Here is a 27,778-nt window from a genome sequence, read left to right on the forward strand (position 1 = left end):
AGAGGGATGGAGAGAGAGAGAGAGCGAGAGAGAGAATGGGCACGCCACAGCTCCCAGCCACTGCAAACAAACTCCAGATACGTATGCCCCCTTGTGCATCTGGCTAATGTGAGTCCTGGGGAATTGAGCCTCAAAGCAGGGTCCTTAGGCTTTACAGGCAAGTGCTTAACTGCTAAACCATCTCTCCAGCCCTATTCTAAAGGAACTATTCTAAAGGAACATTTCTACTAACATATCAACATGAAAAAATATGTCACCATTTATGTTACAGTGTTATTAAAAAAACTAAATTCCAAAAAAGATCATTTGATAATCTAAGGAAATGTGCAACTTAGTCTTACTATGGCCCAAGTATTTCTAATCCAAATTACATTTATCACATTGTGTATTTAATTAATATGTAATGCAATATACTATAGAATCCCTTCCATAAAATTAAGGGAAAAGTAAGGTAATTCCATGTATCAATTTTAGTGCTGAGGGATATTTAAATTGTTCATTTGTTTATAAATTTGAAGAGAAATAAATGTCTACTCCTTGTCAGAGATAAAGTACAAGAGACGGGCCTTGGAGGGCACAGGAAAACTTACAGAGGAAGTGGTGGGTTACATGTGAGTGCTGCTCTCACCACTACCCTGACAGCCTCCTCCAGGGAAATGGCAGTAGACACCAAGGAGACCCAAAACTCATCAAAGCATAAAATCAGAAGCTGCTGTGAGCTCAAGACTAAAGGAAACTTATAAAATGTCCTGCAAAGCTCAGGGAACCTGGCAGAAGAGAAGGAAGAAAGAGCATAAAAACCACAGGGATGGAAGGTGCACTCTGAGGCACTGTTCCCCAATATAAGAACTGACTTGTGCATTCATGACTCCATAATGATTACCAATAACTCCACTAAGGAGGGCCCTCAGTAGAATGGGGGTGGGGGAGAGGAAGCATTTGCAAAATGTCATATAGTGAAGTTCTAAATAAAAAGAGTGGTGGGTGGTGGCAGATAACTTGAAACAGGAGTTTTATGTGTCTAATGTTTGCTGCGATAGCTCACCTTTTCCAGAGTCATCTCTGTCTCAGCAGCATGTGCCTTTTTGAGCTCCATTTTCATCTTCTCCGATTCAGCCTTCAGTTTGCAGACAGCAGTCTCATGATCCCTTGCAGCCCTTTGCTTTTCCTCTTCACGAAGCAGACCAAGCTCCACCAGTTGCTGCTTCCGTTGAGAGTTCACATTTATCAGCTCTTCTCTCAGCTTATGAACCTGGGTCTCCATGTCAGTAATGACCTTGTATGAAGAAAGGAAAAGCAGAGGATGAGAATAGGAAAGCCATAAAAGAAGAGCTGCAAAAGACTGATCAGGTAAGAAAACAAAAAAGTGGTTTCCTCGCAAGAAAACAGGAAAGTGAGACGTTCACTCTTCCTTCACCCTCCCTGTTTACTCTGTAACCTCTTTGCTTTCCTTATTCCCCAATTTCACACCATTCCTCCTAGGTATTTGTGCTCAATCATTGTGTTACCCAATTTTCCTTAGTTCTAATAGCTATGTAAATGTATTCTTCTGAAGCTCGCTTTCTCAAGTATAAAACATCATTATTTTCTTGAATCCACTGACATGTTCCTTATTACATTTTTTGTGTAGTATATATGATAGTGTGTGTGTGTGTGTGTTATATGTGTGCATTCAGATGCATGTGTCCTGAGCACATGTGGGGAGGCCAAAAGAGCACGGTGCTTTCCTCTTATTTCCATACATCCGTGTACTTCCTTGAGATGGAATCTCTCATTGATTCCTGCCCTTACTACTTTTGTGAGGCCCAGCTATTCTTCTTTCTCCGCTCCTCATAGGAGAGGTGTTATAAACATGCCTGGCCATACCTAGGTGTTTACATGGGTACTGGGTATTTGAACTCAGATAGTTTCAGTTCCCCTCCAGCCCTCATGTTTGTGTGGGAACACTCTTAACCTTTTGTTTCAAAATATTTTTACTTATTTGCAATGAAAGAGAGAGAAAGAATATGAGAGTATGGGTATACCAGGCCCTCCAAGCACTACAAATGAACTCCAGATGCAAACATCTGGCTTTCCGTGGGTACAGGGGATTTAAACCAGGGCCACTAGGCTTTGCAAGCAAGGACCTTTAACTGCTGAGGCATTTATCTAGCCCCCATTTTTTCAAAAACATTTTTTATTAATTTATTTGCAAGCATAGAGAAACAGAGAAGAGAGAGAGAATGGGCTTGCCAGGGCCTCCGGCCTCTGCAAATGAACTCCAGGTGTATGTACCACTATTTATTTGGCTCTATGTGTGTACTAGAGAATCAAACCTGGATTCTTAGGCTTTGCAGGCAACCTCCTTAACTGCTGAGCCATCTCTCCAGTTCCCATTTTTTATACTATCAATTTTTGCTTTTATTTTTATTATGTGATTCCTTCTATTTTCTTTAGGTTTGTTTTATATGCTCATTTTAATCTCTTCTATATATTTAATTCATTTTATTCTTTCTTTTCTAGTTCATAAACTTAAAACTGATATCTACTGCATTCCATCTCTTAGGTTTTGTGGTATTTTCATGATAACTCAGTCCAATACACATTTAACTTCCTTTATTCTTTTTCTTTGACCTATGATCCATTTAGATGTATGTTTCTCATTTCCCAAACATATGAATTATATCAGTTTCCTAGGACTTCCATAACAAAGTACCACAAACTGGGAGATTTAAAAGAACACACATTTATCCTTGGTCCTTGGGGCTTAGAGAAATAAAAATCAAGATATTGCTAAGGTGGTTCCTTCTGGTACCTGAAGAGCCTGCTCCATGCCCCTCTTTCAAATTATGTTTTTTTTTGTGTGTGTGTTTTTTTTTTATCTTTGGCATTCCTTGGATTGTAGAAACATTACTCCAAACTCTGCCTCCACCTTCTCAGGGATTTTGTCTCTCTGGGAGTCTGTGCTTTGGTATTTCTCTCTTTTTTATAAACTGGTCACATTAAGTTTAAGGACAAAGAATGCAGTGTATCTTGCATGCTCTGAAACTGTTGAGATGTTTCATTGCAAGTCATGCAGTTTTTAAAGGGCTTCATGTAAGACTGCTAAGCAGTGCAGTCTATACCTACTGCAGCTGTTAGTGTCACATTCCATGCATGACCATTGGATCCAATACTTATGCTGCTGAAATCTATCATTTACTGATATATGTATTGGTTTTTCAAGGCAGGGTCTCACTCTAACCCAGGCTGACCTGGAATTCACTATGTAGTCCCAGAGTGGCCTCAAACTCATGGTGATCTTTCTACCTCTGCCTTCGAAGTGCTGGGACTAAAGGCGTGCACCACCACATCCAGCTACTTACTAACATTTTTAAGTTTAAGCTATACTTAAAGATATGTATTAAATTTCCCACTATACTTCTAGGTTTGTGTATTTCTTGTTATATCTCTGCTAAGTTTTCCTTTAGATATTTTGAGGTTATAAGGTCGATGCAAGTATTGTATCTTACTTGCTCATTGGGTTTTGCTCTCAGATAATAATCTTCATTTTTATTTATTATCAAATCTTCTCATCTTATGCAATGACTTTTATTATAAAGTCACTTTAGTCTAAGATGAGCACATTTGAAAAGTAGCTCTTTAGGTAGAGAGAGTATATGCTTGCTACTTTAATCCAGTTTCTTACTTTAAAACCTCTATCCTTAATTTTTAGATATGAAGCTTACAAATAGTATCTTGATTTTAAATGATCTTCTAATATCTTATCAATATTTGTTTTTTAAGTGAACCATTTAGAAGAGATCAGGCACATTCAGGGTGGTATGGCTGTAGACATGTGAACCATTTAGTCCAATTAGTTTGTACATACTCAAATATTTTTCTTTGCTCTTCCCATATTTTGTGCTATTTGCAATAACTTTCGCGATAACTATCGCAATGTTATTTGCAATAACATCTCATTTTATCTCTTTTTTAAATGATTAAATTCATTTACTCTATCAACTTTCCTTTCTTATGTGGAAGTCATAAGCTCTATTTCCTTTGCTGGTAACAGTAAGAAAGCTCAGTATTTAGACTTTAGTTACAAAAAGTTAAAGCTAATTATTTCTAATATCCTTTTGAACAATAAAAGAAACAATATTTTAAGTGTTATAGATTTATATGCTATCATAATTTATTTTGTTTTATTTCAATTCAATTTTGTTAGTTATTTTGCATAACCAGAAGCTATTTACACATATACATTCACTTACCTCCATCTCCCAGGAAGTTGTGACCTCCCAAACCACCACTTCATTAACCTCAGCCTTCTCCTTTGCGTTCTTTGAAAGAGGTTCAGTACCAACACTTTCAATTTTTACTGGTCTGAAAAGGTTTTACTGGTGTTGAAATGCCAGCCTATCACTTGGAAGGTCATTCATTTCATCTCTCTGGCTGCTTTAAGATCTTCTTTTTGTCTTTAGTGTTCATCAGGTACTTTTTGACTTACCTAAGTTTTGACATGCTTTTTATTTTTGATTGGACATGTGAGCCCTCTAAACCTTTGATCTGTCTTTGATAAATACAGCAAAATCTTCAGTCCTGGCTCTATTTTTTTCCTCTCTTCATTCCCTTGGGAACAAAACACATTTTCCTTCTCACAACACTGCTTAAGGAACTCATTAAGATGTATGTTTACCTCTTTTTTCAGCTTTCTTAATCTCATATTTTTCATCTTTCAGCCTGTCCTACATTCTGTTTTCTCTGTATCTAATTTGTGGTCAGATCTATCCAAGTTTTTAGTTGCAATTGCTTTGCTTTTATTTTTAATTTTATTCTTTTGTTCACTATGCTTGGCAATGTTTAAACTCTTTACCTTTTATTATTTTAAATCCATTTAAAATTTCTTTAAATAATATGACAACTTAAATATGACTATTTTATGTTACATGACTGAAAATCCCAATATGTTAAGTTTTATAGGCTCATTCTACTACTGATAATTTCTAAAGACTCTGGACTATGGTACTCTGCCTTCTTAAACATTGTCCTCTTTTTAATGTTGTTTCTTGGATCTTTATCTGTAGGAACTGAGAGTGGGTTCTCCAACTACTTTGTCATTCTGACCGACACCCTGGATACCAACATCTTTAGATCACTTTCAAGTAAGTTCCCAGCCTCAATCTTTTCTTTCTGATACTAGAGATTCAGAAAGAACATATTTTTCCTTTTATTTTTAAAATAAATATGGAATTCTTCACAAATTTGCGTGTCATCTTTGTGCAGGGGTCATGTTACTCTCCTCTGTATTGTTCCAGTTTTAGTATATGTGCCACCAACGTGAATATCTTTGTGAGGGCGGGCTTGTATTCATGAATTTACCAATGGTAGACCTTCCCTCAATACACGTTATTTTTTTCTCTTTTTCTTTTGAAACATGTACTCCATGCTGGCCTCAATCTCACCAAATAGTCAAGGCTGGTCTTGAACTCCTGATTCTCCTGCTTCTATCTCCAAAGTACTGGGATTACAGTATGCTATATATTAACATACAAAATTTCCCTCATTGTATATTTTGGACTGTGTTCACTTGCCTACCTATTGACCCACCTATGTACTAGACACTAGAGTGGAAAAGACGCAGTGTAGTTTGCTCTAGTGACACATGCTGGAGAAAGAGCTTGGTGGCAACACTGAAGCTCCAGGATGGTGGGGGAGACAGTGTTCTATTTTTGTTCTACTTCTCTAAAACTGCTGATTTTAAATTGTACCACAGGAATGAGCAGGAGGACTTTACAAATAAAGCCAATTCTCACTAATGTGCCCTGGAGAAGATGAGTCTTTATTTCTTCAGAGATATATATACATTCAGTGTTTCAAAGCGTATCTGTTTCTCTATCTCAGATACAATGACACTTGCACATTAATATACAACTACAGATTAACTGTCTTGAAAATAAAAGTCTCTTACTTTTTTAGAGCTCCTTGTTTTATAATGACTCCTTCAAACCAAATAATTGGCACACTAACTGAGAAGAGAATGTCAACAGAGAAGAGGATGTCAATTTAGTCAAATTGTGAGTACATTAGAAATCTAATAGTGGACAGTTAAACAGCGACAATAGACATGCTTCGAGGGGTGATCACTCTTTAAAATCTCAGTAATTTCAAGCTGGAGACTTTCTCTAGCCAGCACTGGAGAAGTCATAGGAAGCATGAACCCAGACATGAATGATGGAAAGAACACTAATAAGAGTAATAAAAACACATCCTGACAAGCTCCCTGGTAGAATAAAGGCAGTGTGACCTAGAGAACTTGTATGTGGGAGGGAAGGGGTGCAGCCTGGAAAATCTCAACAGGAAGGGGCTTTGAGCAGCAGACAAGGGGAAGGCTTTCTTTTTTGCTCATACCTCTTCCTTTAGTTGCCATGGGACAATCTACTCTTGAGTATATGTCTTGCTGACAATTATTCATAATTACATAAGACATATAAAGAAATTACAATGATGCTTTGTTTTCACATTATATTATCAAATTAATTTAGTCAAAAGATAAGAGTAACTAAAGTTGTTTTCCCCAAATTGCTCACAGAAATACTGTATCCATTTCCAGTGTGAATGGCAGTATAAATGTGTACCTTTTTTCCATACCTGTCTAGTGCTGAGTCATTGTGTTCACCAAGTAGGAATGGCATACTGCCTTGTAAAAAGGCATTTTTAGTTGCAAGCAGTACAGATATACATGAGTTTTATTCCAATTGTGTTTTTGAATAGAAACCTATGCTGAAAAATACAATGATTTAGTATGGAAGAAGTGAAGGAACTTAAGGTTGAATGTTTCCCTTATTTTGTTAGCATGTACTATTAACTAGATTAATAAAAGTGCCAAGATCAATATGGAGTAGATGCATCTGTTGTCATATTTCACATGATGAGCTATAAAGCTTCACCTACAGGATGAATTATTAACAACTTCACAGGTTAATGCAAGTTGTGTCTAATAAGTCATACTAAAAGAACTGTTATCAAGTTGAATTTCAGTTAATAGTTAAAAACATAGCAGCCAGTGTCCTTAGGATATTAAGGTAAGTCAAAAACCACTCTGAATCTGACAATTCTGGTAGAAAAGGCACAAGTCTCCACCATCTGTAAGTGGTGGTAGAGTGCCAGGACCACCACCAAACTACTCACACACACAATGTAAACTGCATTTTATAATATGTAGTATTCATAGGTGACACACTCATGGTTAAGAAACAACCATTTCGATTATTTTCATAGTTGAAATTATTAAATACAAGAACCAGGAATAGAGTGATAGAAATTCCCAGTCAAGTGCTTTGTACTGTCAAGTGAAACAATACAAATTCCATCTGAAGAAAAGCAGCTTCAGTTCAATGTCTCCAAATTTCCCATAAGTTAGTAAGAGCTGAATAAGAGCACAGAGTAAAATCACCAAACTAAATATCAGTAGGTACATTCTCTCCTTGACACACATCCCAGAAATGGGATCTATGAGAAAAAGAGCATAAAAAAACATGTATTGAATAGTTAGGGGAACCATCACCAAAACGTTTCCATATAGATAGAACAAGCAGTCTAAACATAGAAGCAAGTAGTGAAACACAAAAGAAAATATAGTAAATTACCATAGGGTAGCCCAGTAGCATCAAAGAGAAAAACTAATATATGACATGGCTAAAGTTACAGTAAGAAAAATATGAGAAACCAATATATATATAAAATTTGAGTGTCAGAAAGAGAGGAAAGGGGTCTGGGGAGATGGCTCAATAGCAAAAGTGCTTGCCATGCAAGCATGAGGCCTTGATTTCAGATCCCCAGCATCCAGATGAAAGCTGCACATGGCTCTGCATGCCTGTAACCCTAGAGGTGGGAGCGGGCACAAGAGGATCCCTGGAGCTCCTGGCTTGCACGGTTAGCCAAATCGGTGAGCTCCAGGTTCAGTGAAAGACCCTCACTCATAACATGAGGTGGAGAATTATTAAGAAAGACACCCACTGTTGATTCTGGCCTCCACACATGTGAGCGTGCAAGTACATGGGCACACACACACACACACACAAACACACACATCTGCATATACCACAAACAAAAGAAAAGAGTATGGCTGAGAATCTTCAAAAACTAAAGCAAGACTATACAAAAGGAATAGAATATATGACAATCAGGATGAGTAAGTAAGGGAGTAAGGGAGAAATGATTTAATTCTTCTAAGAGTGTGTGTTCAGAAAGGCATGATGATCAGTGAACCAAGCCAAGTACAGAAAGAAAAATACTCCATGATCTCACTCATATGTGAGAGTTAGATAAAATACACAGAACATAACAGAAGTTACCGAGGATGATGCTGGTTAGCAGGACTTCAGGCCAAAAAAAAAAAAAAAGTTATAGGATTCACAGTCAACGAAACTTCAGTTCCTCCTGCCACAAAGGAAGAACAACTAGGTGAGATATGTTAACATATGTTAATTTACTTCACCATGGTAACCATCTTACCATCCACACATAGCCTACATCATTTTGCATGTGTTAATAACACACAATGAAATGTAGCTTTGAAAAAGGAAGGAAGGGGGATGGAGAAGTGGCTCAGTGGTTAAGGCGCTTGCCTGCAAAGCTTAACGACCTGGGTTCCATTTTCCAGTACTTGTGTAAAGCCAGATGCACAAAGTGGAGCATGCATCTAGGATTCATTTGCAGTGGCTGGAGGCCCTGGAGCATCCATTTTGTCTTTCTGTCAGTCTGTCCATCTGCCTCTCTCTGCGTGCAAGTAATTAAATAAGAGAAGGAAGGAAAGGAGAAAGGAAGGGGCACAGTGGCATGGCTAAAGTCTCCTAAATTTCAGTAACAGCTTTCCTAAGTTTTAATTTTACTGTAAAAATAATATGTTAATATAGTTTACAAATCATAAATAGTATAAAAAACCCTCCTGATCATTCATCCTTGATTTTTTTACTGGTTAATTTTTGTAAAGTTGATTTTAAAATTTTTATTAGATATGGACATATTTAGTATGTAAACAATACATGTTGGTACCACCCTTTCCCTCATCCCTGCCCCTTTTAAAAGTTGATTTTTAAGTTAAAATTTAAGCAATCTGAAGGAAAAGAAATAATTAGTAAAACTCATGAGAAAAGCTAAAGTCCTAGGACAGTACAATACAGTTCTGCGTAGTGAATACAGCTGTAGATTCAAAGCCCCTGATTTCAGGTCTTCCTGTTAATCTACAGTCAACAAGACAGACAGCACAGCTCTGGCAAAAGCATACACACCACAGACTGATGGAACAGAGCTGAGCTCAGAAATAGACCACATAAACGCAGCAGGTCTTTGACAGAACCAAAAAACTATCCAATGGGAAAAAATTTCAATATATGGTTCCGGAACAAATAAATTTCTATATTAGAAAAAGAACCTGTCTACATCCAGTACACTTTTCACAGAGTGACTTATCTAAAAATGCAATGTGGGCATAAGTGTGAAATGCAACACTTAGAAGAAAGGTTGAAGGTAAATACCAATGACAGTGTGCTTGCTCAGCATTTGCTCAGTTTATTGTCCCGAATTTGACCTAATTTAGCACTAAAAATATAACTAGAAGGAAAAGGGAGGGGATAAAAAACAACTTAAGCTAGGGAGATGGCTCAGTGGGTAAAATGCTTGCCATACAATGAGCTTGGCACCTCATCACCCACATAAAAGCTGGGTGTGATGCATAAGCCTGTAATGCCAGCACTAGGGAGGTAGAGCCAGGTGAATCCCCAGAGTTTGCTGGCTGGCTTGTCCACCGAAATGGATGAGTTCTGGGCTCAGAGAGAGCCTGTCTCACAAAAACATGGTGGAGAAGCAATGGAGAAAGATACCTGACATCATCACCAGGCCTCTGCATGTCCCCATCCATATATGTGTGCCTCTCCCCACACACATGCATATGACTCATATACATGAAAAACAACTTAAGCAAAAAAACATGAGGCACTGTAGGATACCTTGACTATGGCAATGTGTCTTTAGATACAACATTAGAATTACTCATAAAGTGAAAATACTAAAAAATTGGACAATATCATACATTTTAAATTTTCTCCTTTGTGAAAGGCATTTTAAAATTATGCAAGGGCTAGAGATAGGGCTTAGTGGTTAAGGCACTTGCCTGCAAAGCCTAAAGGACCCTGGTTCAATTTCCCAGTACCCACATAAGCCAGATTCACAAGGTGGAGCATGTGTCTGGAGTTTGTTTGCAATGGCTGGAGTCCCTGGTGCACCCATTCTTTCTCTCTCTCAAATAAATAAATAACGAAATACAAAAAAAAAGCATGCAAAATAATCCATAGACTTATAGAGACCTGAAAAACAAATGACTTATATAACGTTAAAAATTAAAATGACCTGGTTGGAATCTGGAAGAGAGTCAGTCCTCACACAGCTTTTCTAGTGCCAAAGGTGCTACATGAGCAACTAGGGGAAAATGACCAACATCTGTCCAAGCAACTCATGGTCTAAGCTACTCAGCAGCAAACAACCTGACGTGATGCTCACACAAGTGCAGCAGTGGCACACAGCCATGGTGGGGAACTAACTGTTCTTGATTTGGCTAATTGATCTGCTCAGTGGAACTGAACCCATAGCTGGAGCTGGGAAACAAGTCAGAACCACATCCAAAAAATAAGCCCACTCTACATTATCAAGCTTCCACCAATTGTGGACTACAATAGGGCTATTAAATTCTCTCTAAAGTAATAATGGTTATCCTATTATCTAGTGCTCACTTCACTCTCTTTTTTCAGATGGACACAGAATCTGAGGAGAGAATCAGCCCATCACACCTCACCAGGGCCCAGCTGAAACCATAGAGTAATTGGGGAGATGAGCAAGAGCGCTGTTTACATGGTGAACCTGATACCAGCGCAAGGGTGAAGAAAATAGACACAGAGAACAGTCAACTCCTACCAAACCAGTTATCGAAAGACACAGAGGCTCCCAAGACCTCATCACTGAAGTAGACCTAAAACGAACCCAAGATGGCTCAGGGAAATTTGTGGAAAAGGGGGGTGGAAAGATTGTTAGACCCACATGTTGGGACATTATGCACAGAGACATTACCTCTTTCCCATAACTCATGACTATCTCCACAATGCACAACCCACATTCACCAACCAGGAGGGTCCCTGTGGAGGGTGGAGGACAGGGAGGAGGCTAACGATGGTATTAACATGGCTGTATACACACTATGTACATAACTGATAAAAATTTAAATTAAAACATGAGAAAAGGATAAATTTAGCTTTCTAGGAAATTCAAGCTTCCTTCCTATATGTCAGCTACATCTATCTATCTATCTATCTATCTATCTATCTATCTATCTATCTATCTATCTATCATCTATCTACCTATCATCAATCTATCCATCCATCTACATACATGTAAAATATAATTATGAACACTTTACTACAAGAAATTTAGTGATATCACAGAGGTTTCAGTGATAATACTGCTACCCTAAATAATCAAAGATAAAGAAAAATAATTCCACCTGTGCTTTAAAGTTAAAAATAAATCCTTGAACTCATGGCTCAAGGCAACATGAAGGGTAATTTCAGTGATGTAGAACTGACCTCTGGAAAGGCACACTGACTCATTTTACATTAATACCATTTTTAATGGGAGTGAGAGTGTTGCATGATGATAGGTCAGGGGTGAATGCAAAGTATTTTATTCTATCTAGTTTTGTAGTGTACAAATTCTGAGTTCCCAACAAAAAATAAATTCAGAATGTTTAATAAAGATACTTATAAGTAATTGATAGTCATAATATTACCTATCAAATCCTGAAATATGAACCCCATACCAGGGAAACATAATATTAATGTCTTACTTACTTTTAAATGCTAATTATTAATTAGCACCAGTTCAATAAATTAAGATAAAACAAATTATGGTGAAATTAATCAGAGAAATAAAGCAGGCATAAATCAACAATATCAGAGATGAACATAAAGTTATAAAAAGGTTATCTACACAAAGATATTAATAGCATTAAAAAGGACGTAACTCAAATTCATAAAAGTAGAAAGATACATAACATCATAAAACATTATGCCAATAATTGGAGAACCTAAGTGAAATGAACAAATTTCTAGGAATGTTCAAAATTCTACAAGACATAGAAAACTAAACAATTTAATCAAATTAAACAAACTAAGAATAGCTAAAAGTCACTCCACAAATAAAACACCAGGCTCATATAATCCTAAAGACAAGTTCTAAAATTAATTTTGAAGGCATATATCAACCTAGTCTTTTATAAATTCAGAAGGCAGAATAGATTAAATTGTTCTCAAATTTATTTAAATGTCATTAGTATTTATACCAAAAGATGATAGGAACAGGAAGCGAAACAAAATTTCTGGGCAAACTCACTTATGAATACTGCCACAAAATGTTAATAAGTTATTGGTAAAATAAGTCTACCAATGCATAAAATGAAATATGTAATCAACAAGTTATAGAGAACATAAGGATGTAGAAACTTATAACTGCCAAAGATAACAAATTTAGATGAAAAGGAAAAATTCTTAAACTCTAAAAATTTACCAAAGATGACAGAAACTAACTGGAAAATGTGAATCATCTCATAACCATTACAAAAATTGACATAGTAATTTCTTTCCAGAAATGAAATATCAAGACCAGATGACTACACTGGCCAATTCTACTAAATATGTAAGAAACAAATAACTCATTCTCACACTGAACCTTTCAGAGAGTAGAAGAAGACTCATCATAGAGCAATTGGATTTATGAAGCTAGCTGGCTTTGATTTCAAACCATGGCAGAGTCCATAAAAATATGAAGGAAAATCCTGGGTCACTCTCAACAATGATTATTATCAAATCAAAAGTAAGTTGAATCAAATGGTAAATCATTATTAAAACTGTATGGAGCAGAAAGTTGGCATACCAAAAGTAACCTAAGATATAACTTACTCCATTAATGTGTTAGAAGACAAAAAATCATGTTGATTAAAGCAATACACAGAAACATGTTAGATAAAATTCAGTATTATTTATGTGATTTTTTTATTTCAATGAAATAATAATTTTTTCAAATGAAAAATTCACTGACAAAAATTCTTAATTAACCAGACATTGGGTAGGAAATTTTTAACCAAATAAAAAATGTTTGCTAAAATGTCAGCATTTGTTCTTTTTTCATATTTATTGTAGTGTTTGTGTGGAGTATGTGTAGTATGGTGTTTTGTGTGTGTGTGTATCTGTCTGTCTGTATATCTGTGTGTTGGCTAAAAGAGGATTAGGTATTCTCTTCACTGTTCTGCCTTGTTTCCTTGAGACAGAGTCTCTCACTGAATATGCAGTTTGCTATTTCAGCTAGACAGGCCGACCAGTGAGCTCCTAGGAATCCTTCTGTCTCTGTCCCCTGTACCCGAGATAATAGACATCCCTAGCCATGCCTGGCTTTTTTTTTTTTGGTTTTTTGAGGTAGGGTCTCACTCTGGCTCAGGCTGACCTGGAATTCACTATGTAGTCTCAGGGTGGCCTCGAACTCTTGGCGATCCTCCCACCTCTGCCTCCCGAGTGCTGAGATTAAAGGCGTGTGCCACCACGCCCGGCCTGCCTGGCTTCTTACACGGGTGCTAGATTGAATTCAGGTCCTTATGCTTGTGCAGCAAGTGGTCCTATCCATTGAACATCGACCCAGCCCCTTTGTGAAGTTTTGAAAATCAAGAAGAAGGGGATGGAAAGATAGCTCAGCAGCGAAAGGCACTTGCTTGTGAAGCCTAACAGCCTGGGTGCGATTCCCCAGTGTCCATGTAAAGCCAGTAGGTTATCAAAACTTCTGGTGATAGAACTGTTTGCCTATAGAAACTAGGGATTAGAAGGAATATATTTCAACACAGCAAAGGTTATATATATGACAAACCTATACCCAACACTTATACTAAATGGTAAAAAATTGAAAGCATTACCACCAAAACCAAGAATAAGACGTTGGGTTTCTACTTTCTATACTCGTATCCAGTGTTATAGTGTAATCGTTATCTAAAGCATTAAGATATGCAAAAATAAAAGACGTATATACAAAAAGAAGTCAAAGTATTATTTGCAGGTGATATGAGTCTATACACAAAAGACCCCACCAAAAAACTCTTACATCTAATAATTACATTCAGCAAAGTGTCAGGATACAAAAGTCACATGCAAAAATCAGAAGCCTCTCTATATGCCAATAAGAAACATGCTGAGGAAGAATTCAAAAAAAACCAATTTATTCTCAATTGCCTCAAAAACAGACAAACACATGAAACACCTCTATAATAAAAGCTTGCAAACATTGAAGAAATTGAAGAAGATATCAGAAGATGGAAAGACCTCCCATGTTCATAGATTGGAAGAATTAATATTGTGAAAATGGTTATGCTGCAAAAATTATCTATAGACTAAAAGCAATTCCCATTTAAATTCAAATGTTATTCCTCACTGAAATGCAAAACAATTTTAAAATTCAAATGGAATCACAAAAGACCCTGGATTGCTAATGCAATCCTGAGCAAAACGAATAACGTTCTACAAATAATTAGATCATGGAACAGAAGACAAACACAGATATAAATCAACAGAGCTTACGGTCATCTGATTTTTTCAATGTATATGTGGTGTGCGTGTGTGTGCGTGTGTAAATGTTTGTATGGAGCCACCTAATTAAAAAACATGTCAAAAACTTCCCTTGGAGAAAAGACAGACTATTAAACAAATGGTGCTGACAAAACTGGATATTCATGCATAGAAGAATGAACCTAGATCCCTATCTCTTACCATGTATCAAAATAAATTCTACATAAAACCAGACATGGTAGCATTCACCTATATTCCCAGCACTACTATGGCAATATGGGAGGCAGAAACAAAGAGAATCCCTGGAAGGTGGTGTTATCCCATTTATCTGGTGCTAACTTTACTCTCTGTCAGAGAATCTGCTTCTCTTTTTCAGACAGATGCAGATCTAAGGACAGAACCACTCTATCATAGCTCAAAAGGGCCCTAGCTGAAACTAAGAATAATTGGCAAAACAAGCAAAGATGCTGCTTTCTTCATGAACCTGGTACCAGCACAAGGGTGAAGGAGATTGACACAGAGAACAATCAATTCCTACCAAATCATATCCAGAGACACAGAGGCTCCTAAGACTTCATCACTGAAGTAGACCTAAAATGATCCCAACATGGTTCAGGGAAATTTGCAGAAGAGAGGGCAGAAAGAAGGTCAGAGCCACACGTTGGGTCATGATACACAGAGACATTTCCTCCTACCCATAAGTGAGGGCTAACCCCACAATGCATGACCCATATACCCCAACAGAGGGGCCAGGGGGAGTCGGGAGGATTGGGAGGAGGCTAACAATGGTACCAACTTGACTGTATTCACTGAGTACAAAACTAATTAATAAAAAAATAAATAGGGCTGGAGAGATGGCTTAGTGGTTAAACACTTTCCTGTGAAGCCTAAGGACCCTGGTTCGAGGCTCTATTCCCCAGGACCCATCTTAGCCAGATGCACAAGGGGGCACATACATCTGGAGTTCGTTTTCAGTGGCTGGAGGCCCAGGTGTGCCCAATCTCTCTCTCTCTCTCTCCCCCTTTCTCTCTGCCTCTTTCTTTCTCTGTCTGTCACTCTCTAATACATAAATAAAAATAAGCAAAAAAATTTTAAAAATAAATAAAATTATAGTTAAAAAAACATTTGCTCATCAAAGAACAAAAAAAGATAATGAAAAACATCTCAAATGGAGGGCTGAAGAGCGCTTAGAGGTTAAGGTACTTGCCTGCAAAGGCAAAGGACCCAGGTTCGATTTCCCAGGACTAACATAAGACAGATGCACAAGGTGGCACATATGTCTGGAGTTTGTTTGCAGCAGCTGGAGGACCTGGTACACTCATCCTGTTCTCTCTCTTCTTTAAAAAATAAAAATAAAAATTAAGGTAAAAAAATCTCAAACAGGAAATGAAGATTTGGAACATTTATAGTGAAAACAAGAATATTATACAGAATAATTTCTAAAGTAGAGCAACCAATCAAAGGTAAACAACCCAAAAGAAAAATGAATAAAATACAGGACTGAAGCGATGGATCAGTGGTTAAAAGGCACTTGCTTGCAAAGGTTAATGGCCTGGGTACAATTGCCCAGTCTCCATGTAAAGCTAGATGAGCAAACTGGTGCATGTGCCTGGAGTTCATGTGCAGTGGCTAGAGGCCCTGCTTGCCCATACTCATTCTTTCTCTGTCTGCTTCTTTCTTTTTTTCTTCCTCTCTCTCTCTCTGTCAAATAATAAATTAATAATATATTTTAAGGAAAATGAGTAAATTACATTAGATTACTTCATAAAAGGCAAAATTTTAATGGTAAACATATGAAAAGATACCCATTTCATTAGCCATAAAATGTAAATTAAGGTCATTTTTATGTCACTTTATAATAAGTATATTAATAAAAAATAAGAACTTTGCCAATAATAAATGCTACTAAGCCGGGTGTGGTAGTGCATGCCTTTAATCCTAGCACTAGGGAGGCAGAGGTAGGAGGATCACTGTGAGTTCAAGGCCTCCCTGAGACTGCATAGTGAATTCCAGGTCAGCCAGAGCCAGAGTGAGACCCTACCTCGAAAGAACCAAAACAATAAAAAAAATACTAAGTGTGTGTATTAGTGGATACTCACATATAGTTTACTATCAGTTTGTAAAATTATACTGTAACTCTATTCAACTACCTGAAAAATGAAAACATTTTCCTATAGCAACTTGAGAGACTCTCTTACAGATGTGCAATTGGGACAGCAGCAAGAATGCACATAGCAACATTTTGTAAATTACATAACTGTGTCCCAAGTGTTCATTACAATTAACTGGTTCCTCTCCATACAGTGAGAGCATACCCAGCAAAATGAACTAGCCAGGGTTACACACAACTGACAGACTTAAAAAACAAAACACTGAATGAAAACTGAAAATTAGGTTATCAACAATATGCACATATTTTTGTTAAGTTCAAAAACATGCAAAAGTAAAACCATATTCTTACCAGAGAAGATAGATGTGGTGAAGCAGTACTATAAAATTGTTGGGTAACTATCAATGCAAAATTAAGGATAATGGTTACCCCTGGGGCAGGAAACCAGCAGTGCAGTGGAAAAAGCAACAATTTAATAGTGTTCTAATTCTTTACTTTCTATATCAGGTCATGGTGTTCATTCTGTTGTATGCATAATTATTTGCACGTTATTAACAACAAACATTCTTTGTATATCAATCAGACACTAGATAAGATTTTTAAAAATGACAGAAATTTTAAGCCCAAGTAACAAAGAAAATGATTGTATGAAAGGAATATTATCTTAAATTTTAATATATCAATTATTTTCATATACTATAATTTAATATGGAGGTATAAATATTTTATGATTTTTGTTGTGAATATTTGTCAAGGGACCCTCAATTCCAATTATGTCTATGATTATCACACTGCTTCATTATTATTTAGTTTTGATTAGCATCTAACAAAGAACATTAAAATGCTTTCTTTAGAAAAATATCCTAACAGTTCTTGTTTCACACCTCAATTATTTACAGATAATATTCATACCACCAAATGCAATTTAACCATATAAGACTGATTGAAATGAGTCCTATATTTTCATTATGCTGGGCACAAAGAACATATGTATCTGGACTTACACTTGCCAATTCAAACAGAACATACTTTATTAGAGTCTTTTAGTCATGTCTCATGATTTTACAAATATCATATGCAATTTTTTATCTTATTTGTAAACAACTGTCATAGAATCTTAGCAAAGATCAAAATCAAAAGAGATTTCTAACCTTATAAAAATTTCTTTCATTTTTCCAAAGAAAAAAGTACCAGATGTAATGACAAATTATTAGTTTGTTTCTACCAAATTTAATGAAGTATTAAAATATTACTTCACTATGTTTTGAATTGGGCACATGGTAAGCAAAGAACACAATGGGGGCATGTAGCACCACAGTCAACCAACGTGGCTAGGTTGACATGAATAGTACAGAGATAGGCTCAGGAACTGATCTGAATTCAGAATAGTGTGAGGTAGAGGTGCTGGCAGCATGGTAAACTCTTACTTTGACTCTTACTTTGAGTCTAGGTCTTTCTAGACCTTTTATGCTTAGGTAAATCAGTACTCTCTGGTGGGTTAACCCAGTCCTTAGTCTATCTCTTAGTACACCTGTCCAGAAGCAACATCAGCTCATTAAATCACATGATAAGGAGCTGGATCATCTATACTAAAGGACACTCATCCCATTTCTAAGGAGTGCTGCTATCTTTTACAAACAAGATTTATCAAGGAGGAAGAACTTAGCCGGGCGTGGTGGCGCACGCCTTTAATCCCAGCACTCGGGAGGCAGAGGTAGGAGGATCGCCGTGAGTTCAAGGCCACCCTGAGACTACAGAGTTAATTCCAGGTCAGCCTGGACCAGAGTGAGACCCTACCTCACAAAACCAAAAAAAAAAAAAAAAAAAAGGAGGAAGAACTTTCTGAGGGGCTGGGCTTGGATCTTAAGGTAAACAGCCCAGCTCCTGGTTTCCTCCTCAATGGAAATTTCTTCCCAGGTCAAGACACAGGTGTCTGATATTATTCTCCCCTTCTTGCCATTTGTAGGCTAGTTAGAATTAGCATAGGTTTAGAATGTCAGTGGTACAGTATGGAAGAGGTAACATTTGGTGAGGTGTTATTATAACTGGTTAATTTTGCCTTCTGAAGACATGTCACAGAATTCCAACACCTTTGTGTTTCTTGCAGGAACTGTGGGAGGGAAGGGCAGTGCAGAGGTGTACAGGCCATCCTTTGTGGGCTACCAGGAGGGGCAGTAAATTACTCTCTACACCTTCACCATTTCAGGAACCTAAAATGGCCCACAGAGGAATTCTTAGAGGAAAGAAAATTTGAAAAATGATCATGTAATTTCTGAACAGGTTACAGCATGCAAACAAAATCAGAGGTTTACTATGTCCACCCTTGTGATTAAATGGCTGCTTAGTTACTTCTGTTTGTTTGGGTCTTATATTTCTCCCCCACACAGGAAGGACTAGTGAGCTGGTCTACATGACTTACATGTGAATGAGATAATTAACTCATTATATCATTATTACATTGCAAGAGGTGAGTCCTCTATACTAAGGAGGGCAAGTTACTGTCACTTAATAATACATTAATCTTCATTTGAACATTTTGAAAATATTCCAGGATCATAAGATAATTCAAGATCACTATTATAAACACCTATTATTACTGTAAAGTAATATATAATCTTATGTTTAAGGGATTTGGGATAATTTTTTAGGACCAGTTGGATAACTTATATGTAATTTTGCATAAACAATCTTTACTGTCTGTTATTTGCTTTCATGGAGTCTATACATTTAAATTTTTCTTACTTATTTTTTTTTCTTTAGATTTTAAATCATAATAAACTTATTATATAATGGCATAATTTTATACTATGTGCTTCCTATTTAACTGTGTGTTTATTCAAGTCATCCAAAATTTGTCCTCAATAGGAAGTTTCTAAAACTCCACTGAGATCTTTGTCATGTGAAAATGTTGGGAAATAAAATTTAGTGCTGTCAACTGGCAGTTTGTGGAAGAAAAGTAAAAATGATAGTTCATGGCTGTTTTATATTCATTAAATTTTGTGAGGACAAACCCTGATCAAAGTATTATTATGAGTTTCTGTTATTTGTTATTACTTTCCATTACTGTTATTACTGATATATTTGTAGGTATGTGTGTGTGAGTGCAGGCATGCAGATACCACTGTGCACATGTGGAGGTCAGAGGACAATTTTCAGGTGTCTCCTACTTCACCTGAGATATGGTATCTCTCTCTTTCTCTCCTTCTCTCTTCTCATTGTCACTATTGTACTCACGAGGCTAGCTGGTCTGTGGGCTTGGAAGTCTACCATCTCTGCCTTACATCTTGCTGTCAGTGTGCTGAGATTACAGAAGCCAGCTATGGGCTATGGCTTTTTATGGAAGTCTGCAGATAGAAATTGTATACTCAGATTGAGCAACAAGAGCTTGATCCACTGGGCCATCTACCCAGCTCCCCCAATATAATTATTAAATTTAAAATACAGATAACATATAGTGTTATACTTAGTCATTTTGGAGCAGACTTAACATGTGAACTTATTTTTCATGGGGATTAAGTTTATATCCCATATACAATTATATTTTACATGCCTATGATCATTTAAAGCTGAAATCCAGGCACTGAGGAGATAGCTTAATAGCTAAAAACATTTGCTAACTATGCATGAGGACCTGAGAAGGCCAAGTTTGATTCCTCAGCACTCATGTGAAAAACTTGATACAGCTATATATGTCAATAACCCTAGTTCTGTGGAGGATGGGTAACAGAGACCAGAAAATTCCTGGGGCTTACTGACTGAAAACAACAAGCTCTGGGTTGAGGAAGAGGGTCTGTCTCAAAGAAATACACAGATGAGTTCTCTGTCATTTGCATTCATGTCCTGTGTGTGTACATCTTCATATGCATGTGCATATTCCACACATGCTACAGTGAATTTCAACGAAATATTTAAAATAGATTTTGATGTACAGTTATAACACATAATATGCAATCTATGTTCTAGTATTTTTTTTTAAATTGACGATTTCTTTTCTTTTTTAAATTCTTAAGTCACATTTATCTATTTCTTTATTTATTTGAGAGTGACTGACAGAGAAAGAAAGAATGGGGACACCAGGGTCTCCAGCCACTGAGAACAAACTCCAGATACATGAGCCATCTTGTGTATCTGGCTTATGTGGATCCTGGGTAATTGAGCCTTGAACCGGGGTCCTTAGGCTTCATAGGCAAGCACTTAGCCACTAAGCCATCTCTACAGCCCTGAAACTGATGATTTCAAATGAGGTTGTGATAAAATTATTTTATAACTGAGGTAACTTTTTCTGATTTTGAATCCAACTTTCCATTTTTATAGTATCTTTACAGGGTGAAAGCTTTTGAAACGTGTTACAGGACAGGCAAGCTGTGGATGGCAGTGGCAGTACAGAGAAACACGGAAGGAAGCAAAAGAAAAAAAAAAAAAAAGAACCGAAGTGTGGGCGAGAAACCAGGTGTTCAGATTCCTAGGATAACATTTTTCTATTTTTAACCTGCTACAAATAGGACTCTCTAGACTGATAATACTGTGGTTTTATCAAGCAGAAAATACTTTTAAAATCTCTTAAAAGACTAAGAGATATTTAGAAATAGAGCCAGTAGATTTACCTTTAGAGTAATTTAAAAAATTACTGAGATCCAATATGCATGTTTGAAATATTTTAAATGTTTTTGTGTTTTTTTAGATGTTGTTTTACTGTTATGAGACCTAATAAAAATAAAAACCATCATTCCACCTTGTGGATCAGTAAAATATTTATTTCCTCTGCAACCTGAAAAGATGAGGAAGAAGCTTAAATTTCCCCAAACTTATGTTTTTTAAAAAAGCATAGTTCTGGTAGCATTTTATATACAAGATTAAAGGGTGGCACGATATTATTACATTAAATGGTAAGAGTCAGGAGTGGTAGTGCACACCTATAATCCCAGCACTCAGCAGGGTGAGGTAAGAGGATTCCCATAAAATCAAGGCTAGCCTGGGCTATACAGTGACATATAGAGCTAGACTAATCTAAACTCAGACCTTGCCTCAAAAAGTGCGCAGGCACGCATGCGTGCGATGAAGGGAAAGATAGAGCTCACCATCAGAGAGGCAAAAAAAAAAAAAACATTTTAATTTGGCTAAGAATTTCAAAACAATTAATATGAAGTTTTGGAACACACTATCCCAGGCCAGTGTTAAGAAAAGAGTTCTACACAGAGACTTGAAAGAAGAAAATAAACAAAATGAAATGGGGAAAACTGTGAAAATACAAAAAAAAAAAAAAAAAGTCCTCATTAATCTACATCTATCTGGAGGAAAAGAAAACTTCAAAAGGAACAGAACATGCTGTGAGTCACGGGGATTGGCAAATACTCTGGCAGCTTTGTTTCTTGTAAGGAATGACACCAGTGCTGAAGAGTCGTAACTGATGTGGAAACTTCTAGCTTGATTTGAAAAGAACCTTCCCAATAGCCCAGCTGAAAATAGATCTGGAGGAAATGAGTTTCAAAAGTCCATAGCAATGTGCTTTTAGGATATTAAAATGAAAAGGGAAAAGACTCAGGATACATATTTCTGTTTTGGAAATTTGCGAATGAAATGTCTGTTCACCTAAAATGGTGATTAGTTCACAAATTAGCTATGCAAATAATAGAAGCACAAAAATATAAATGTATACTGTATATATTTCTAGGCTCAGATAAGATGATGCAAGTGGGAATATTCCACCAGAAAATGATGACATTAAGCAGTGCTTTCACTAATCTCCATCTTCAAAGTACTATCACTGTGTGTTAGGGAGTCAGCGCAGGCACGTGACCACTAACTGGAGCACCAGCAGGCCTAATGAACAGGAAGACTGCTTCAGGAAGACACAATTCGCAGCATCGAAAAACACAAAGTTATTTTCAGGACAGATTGTTTCCAGGAGTGACAGGTAACCTATTTGGCCTTCGAAGAAAAAATTTCAGGCTGAATTCGTCTTCACTAGAAACTTTCTTCTATAAGGAATGACATTCAAGTAATTGGAAAGCAGTTTTTCAACTCTCTCTACTTACTATACCTCCCATTTCCAGGAAAGCAGAGATTTGAGGTAGGCTTCTTGCCAGGTCTATGTTCTCTACTTTCTCCAACCTGTCTGCACAAGTCACAGAAGCTTACATGTTGCACTAAAGGCACCTGGAAAACACTACCTACCTTATTATGAGCATATGATATTCATAAAGCAACATGTTCACTCAGCATGCTTAACTAAATATAAGAAAATTAGACCACTCAGACACAAAGAATATCAAAAACGATCCAGTTCTGGCAACTTTGAGTTAAGTTGACTCACTGATTGTCTTGGTCCGAATGCATGGCACTTCTGCCACGACATGTACTTTTTGGGCATTTGTGCACTTTGTGTAACTATTTAACTATACTCAGAACTCACACTGAAAAAGTATTAGGCTAGAACTGTGTAAAACTCAGAATTGCATTTTTAATTTAAGATTGTATTAGAAAAGAATATGCTTATTTAATCTGAAGGAAAAAAATCTGAGGCTGGGGAAATGGTCATCAGGTAAGAATGCTTGCTATGCAAACATAAGTTCGATCATTAGAACCCACATAAAAAGCCAGGCATGTTTGGAACCTCAATCCTGAAGGGAGAAATATAGAGAATTGCTGGGACTTGCCAGTGAGTCAGTCTATCCAAAAATGGGAGGCGTAACATGTTCAGTGAGAGACTCCATGTCAAGGAAACACAGCAGAGTAACCATGGAGGAGGATCTCCATTGTCATATTATGGTCTCCACACGCGTGTGACCGAGTTGTGCACAGCTACACACACGCATATACCACATACAAAAGAATAATCTGAAAAACGTTTATTTATTTTTAAGTAACAATTACATAAGAAGAATTAATTATATTCCTGTGTTGTTGTGGAGAGCTGCCATGTGCCGCGCCCTAAAGATGGCATCGGCTTCCGCCTTCCACTAGCCCGACAGGGAGCGCTCTCTGGGACAAACAAGTCCATATTTGGCTGAGGCTGCTTAACTAATTCTGCTTCCTTAATCGTGGACCTATCTGCATGGGCCACGTGGCTCACTAGGGTTGGCTAGCGCAGGACAAGTTGTAATTATAAAAAATATAATTCTAGGTAGATCTATTATTTCTAGGAAATGGAAAGAATCTTCAGCTAAGTGTCCAGGCTAAATGAAGTCTACTTGCATGCCATGAAGGCGTGGTAGCCACTGCCTGCAGTCTTTCTGGTGTCACAGACAACCGCGCTCATCAGCTGGAGCTCCTCAAGTTACCGTTTGAGCCACATCCCTTGTGCTATAATACTGAAGGCCCAGCGTTGCAGGGAAGAGCGAGGCTACCATGCTGCAATTCCGCCCACTTATTAAGCAATCTGGACAAGTCCCGCAACACACCTATCCCACAAGACTGTGAAATAGTAACTCAATTTATATAACTTGAATGTCTTCACATGATCTTGTTACCTGTTAGTTTGTTTATTCCTAAAATAGGCACACCAAATATAAAAAGAGATTAAGTCACCCAAATTGATACAAATAGATTTAAAAAAACACAGTAAGTGAGTTCACTGTATTATTATTTGCCACTAGGCATAAATATAAAATATATAAAAGTTTGAGTTATTTAGTCTTTAATTCTAAAGTTACTTTCAATTGTATTAATCATTATCTTGTCTTTGAGCTCATATAAGAGTTAACCTGAAGAGTTATTCCTAAATATATGAAGTATATGTTCAAAAGGTATAAATATTTTTATAATAAAAATTGGCATACAGACATTAGAATTGTGATAGAATACATGATGTGATCACACAGGCAATGAAATAGTATAAAATGAAGTTTGTACATTAATTTATAGGATGATTTCAATTACCATTTTTTTGGATTCTTCCTATTAGATATATTAAAGTCTTTGCAATATTATATTCTCTCTCTTCTTTTCTTCTTTACTTTGTTTTTTTTTTTTTTTTTTTTTTTTTTGGTTTTCCAAGGTAGAGTTTTGCCCTAGGCCAGGCTGGAATTCACAATGTAGCCTTAGGCTGGCCTCAAAGTCTCAGTGATCCTCCTACCTCTACCTCCCTGCAGGCTGCAATTAAAGGTATGCACCACCATGCCCAGCCAATACTATATTTCTGCATCTGACTGACAAAAGCATACAATTAGAAAATTAAAGTTGTGCTGACTCTAGTTGTAACAGTATTTAAAATAAAGGAACGAAGATGACCAAGGCCAAGATCATGCATACCAACAGATTTTCAAAAGTCATAGAAACATGTTATAACTAAATTCAGATATGAACAAGAGAATGCAAGTGCTTCTATTCAGTATAACTCTTGTTTAGGAGTGGGTGTGACATTCTGGAGTGAGTATGCTGGACCCATTTCTTCTCCTTCCCACCGCCCAGGTCTGAGTTCCTTGTGTGGTCAGTGTGTGGGTGGGTGGGTGCAGCAGTCTGGAGTGAGGAGTAGCCTGGACCCATTTCTGGCCCCCTCCCACAGCCTGGGTCTGAGTTCCCTATGTGGTCAGTGTATAGGCGGTGCAACAGTCTGGAGTGAATAGGGTAAACTCATTTCTGGGCTCCTCCTGCCTCCCTAGTCTAGGTTTCCTGCACTGCTCCATGTCATGGAGGGCTCAGAACAAAGTAGGCATGGTCCCTGTTCCCTTCCTCCTCCTAATGTCCTAGTCCTGGTAGTTCCCACTGTGCCTTGCTCAGGGAGGCCTGGCCCCTGTGTGAGCAGTGAAATCAGGCCTTTTGCTCTGGTATCTTTGATGAATTTGGGAGCCCCCATGTTAGGTGCATATATGTTTAGGATTGTAATGTCCTCCTGTTGGAGTGTGCCCTTAATCAATATAAAGTGACCTTCCTTATCTTTTTTGACTAACGTCGGACTAAAGTCTACCCTGTCTGATGTTAGGATAGCAACCCCTGCTTGTTTTCTAGGCCCATTTGCTTGAAACACCGTCTTCCAACCTTTCACCCTAAGATAATGTCTATCCTTTGTAGAAAGGTGAGTTTCTTGGAGACAACAAATTGTAGGATCCTGCTTTTTAACCCAGTCTGCAAATCTATGTCTTTTCGTTGGGGCATTGAGACCGTTGATATTAAGAGATATTATTGAAAGGTGTGTATTTATGTTTGCCATTTGTGTGTGTATGTGTGTGTTACTTGTTCTACCTGTGCTCTCTTCTGTTAACTGGTATTTGAGTATAGCTGGTTTTTTCTAGGTTCCTTATATGTGTGATTTTCCTTTTGTTCAGCATGGAGGATTCTATCAAGTATTTTCTGTAGAGCTGGTTTTGTCTTCAGATACTCCTTTAACCTGCTTTTGTCATGGAATGTCTTTATTTCTCCATCTATTTGGATGGATAACTTTGCAGGATAAAGTAACCTTGGTTGACAGTTGTTATCTTTCAGAACTTGGAATATATCACTCCATGCCCTTCTGGCTTTAAAAGTTTGTGTTGAATAATCTGCTGTAATCCTGATGGGCTTGCTTTTGTAGGTAACTTGATTTTTTTCTCTAACTGCTTTCAATATTTTTTCTTTGGTTTGTGTGTTTGGAAGTTTGAGTATAATGTGGCGAGGAGAGTTTCTTTCTGGGTTTTGTCTGGCTGGGGTTCTAAAGGCTTCCTGTATCTGTATTGGCACCTCTTTCCCAATTTGGGGAAAATTTTCCTCTATGATTTTGTTGAAGATGCCTACTATGCCTCTGGAGTGGAGTTCTTCTCCTTCTACTATGCCCTGAATTCTTATATTGGATCTTTTCATAGTGTCCCGAATATCTTGAAATTCCCACTCATACTTTTCTATAAGTTTGTCTTTCTCTTTGTTGGACTGCATTAGGTCTGCCACCTGTTCTTCTAGCTTAGATATTCTGTCCTCTCCCTCATCCATCCTACTGGTGAGATTTTCTACAGAGTTTTTTATTTCATTAACTGTGTTCTTCATTGCTAGTAATTCTGACTGGTTTTTCTTTATTATTTCTATTTCCCTATTTATGTCTTGTATTGCCTTCTTTATTTCATTAAATTGGTGTCCTGCCTCTTCTTTGATTCCTTTGATTTCCTCTTTGATTTCTTCTTTGATTGTTTTCATGTGTTCTTTGACCTCTTTGAACATATTTATAATTATTCTTTTGAACTCTTTCTCAGGCATTTCCTCTAACTCTTTCTCACTGGAGTACATTTCTGATGCATTAATACTTTTAGGTGGATTTATATCGTCTTGCTTTTTAGTGTTTCTTGTGTTATAATGTATATATTTTTGCATCTTGGATTAAGTTAATGCTTGGATTTTCTAGCTAGCTGTGTATTCTTAGCTGTATCAATTGATTTGATGTAATATATTTTCAGGGTAGGACCTTAAGGTATTAGGTGTGGCTCTTAAGACTCTCAGAGTATCTACAAAGATGTTCTTAGGGGTTGAGTTTCCCTGCTATAGGAGTATTCAAGCAGGCTGAGTGGAATAAAATACTGGTAGATTCTAAAATTTAACTAAACACTGTACACATTCAATCAAAAACAGCCCCGAGTATGTATGCAAGAGTAGTTATTATAATGGCCAGATCCTCTATCAACAAAGAGGTTTAGATTTCTGGTCTGTTGAGGTATCCAAGTCAGCTTGTGACCAAGTGAGACCCTTCCCTGGTGCAATCCCAGTTACCTTGGGTGATTGTGGTCTCTGCTCTGGTATCTTAACTGGACATTAAATACCAACATTCCTGTTCACCTGAGTCAGAGGGTGAATGGGCCAAAGGACACAAACTTGCTTTCTCCTCAATAAAATAAAGAGTCTTCCTAAAATGGGTAGACAACAATGCAAAAGAGCCAATGTAAGTCAGAAAAGTAAGAGATCTCCACCAAGGATGCCTAGTCCTACTATAGAAGCCTCCAATGAAATCATAGATAAATCAACAGAAATTCATTCCCCAAATAAAAACACAACAACCAATGAGACCCTGATTAAAAAAAAATGCTGAACTTGAAGCAAATTATCAAAGAACCAATATTGTATCAATGAAATTGAACAGAATCGTCTCCTAGAGCAT

The 27,778-nt window shown here is 37.1% G+C and overlaps 1 protein-coding gene and 1 non-coding gene across 9 annotated transcripts in view; both read right to left on the reverse strand.

The window, feature by feature from the left end:
- The window catches only part of Cep112 (centrosomal protein 112), a 471,814-nt gene that overhangs the window by 179,272 nt on the left and 264,764 nt on the right, over positions 1-27,778 (reverse strand). For all 8 annotated transcript variants that reach the window (XM_045157990.1, XM_045157993.1, XM_045157994.1 and 5 more), the window contains one exon: positions 1,046-1,276. In XM_045157990.1, the coding sequence (XP_045013925.1) occupies positions 1,046-1,276 (231 nt within the window). The remainder of the gene's footprint in view (positions 1-1,045; positions 1,277-27,778) is intronic.
- Positions 5,203-5,307, reverse strand: LOC123463778. Its single transcript, XR_006639162.1, has one exon. It is a non-coding gene; the product is annotated as a U6 spliceosomal RNA (small nuclear RNA).

Source organism: Jaculus jaculus, chromosome 9 (assembly GCF_020740685.1).
Source record: "Jaculus jaculus isolate mJacJac1 chromosome 9, mJacJac1.mat.Y.cur, whole genome shotgun sequence".
Classification (NCBI taxonomy): Eukaryota; Metazoa; Chordata; class Mammalia; order Rodentia; family Dipodidae; genus Jaculus; species Jaculus jaculus.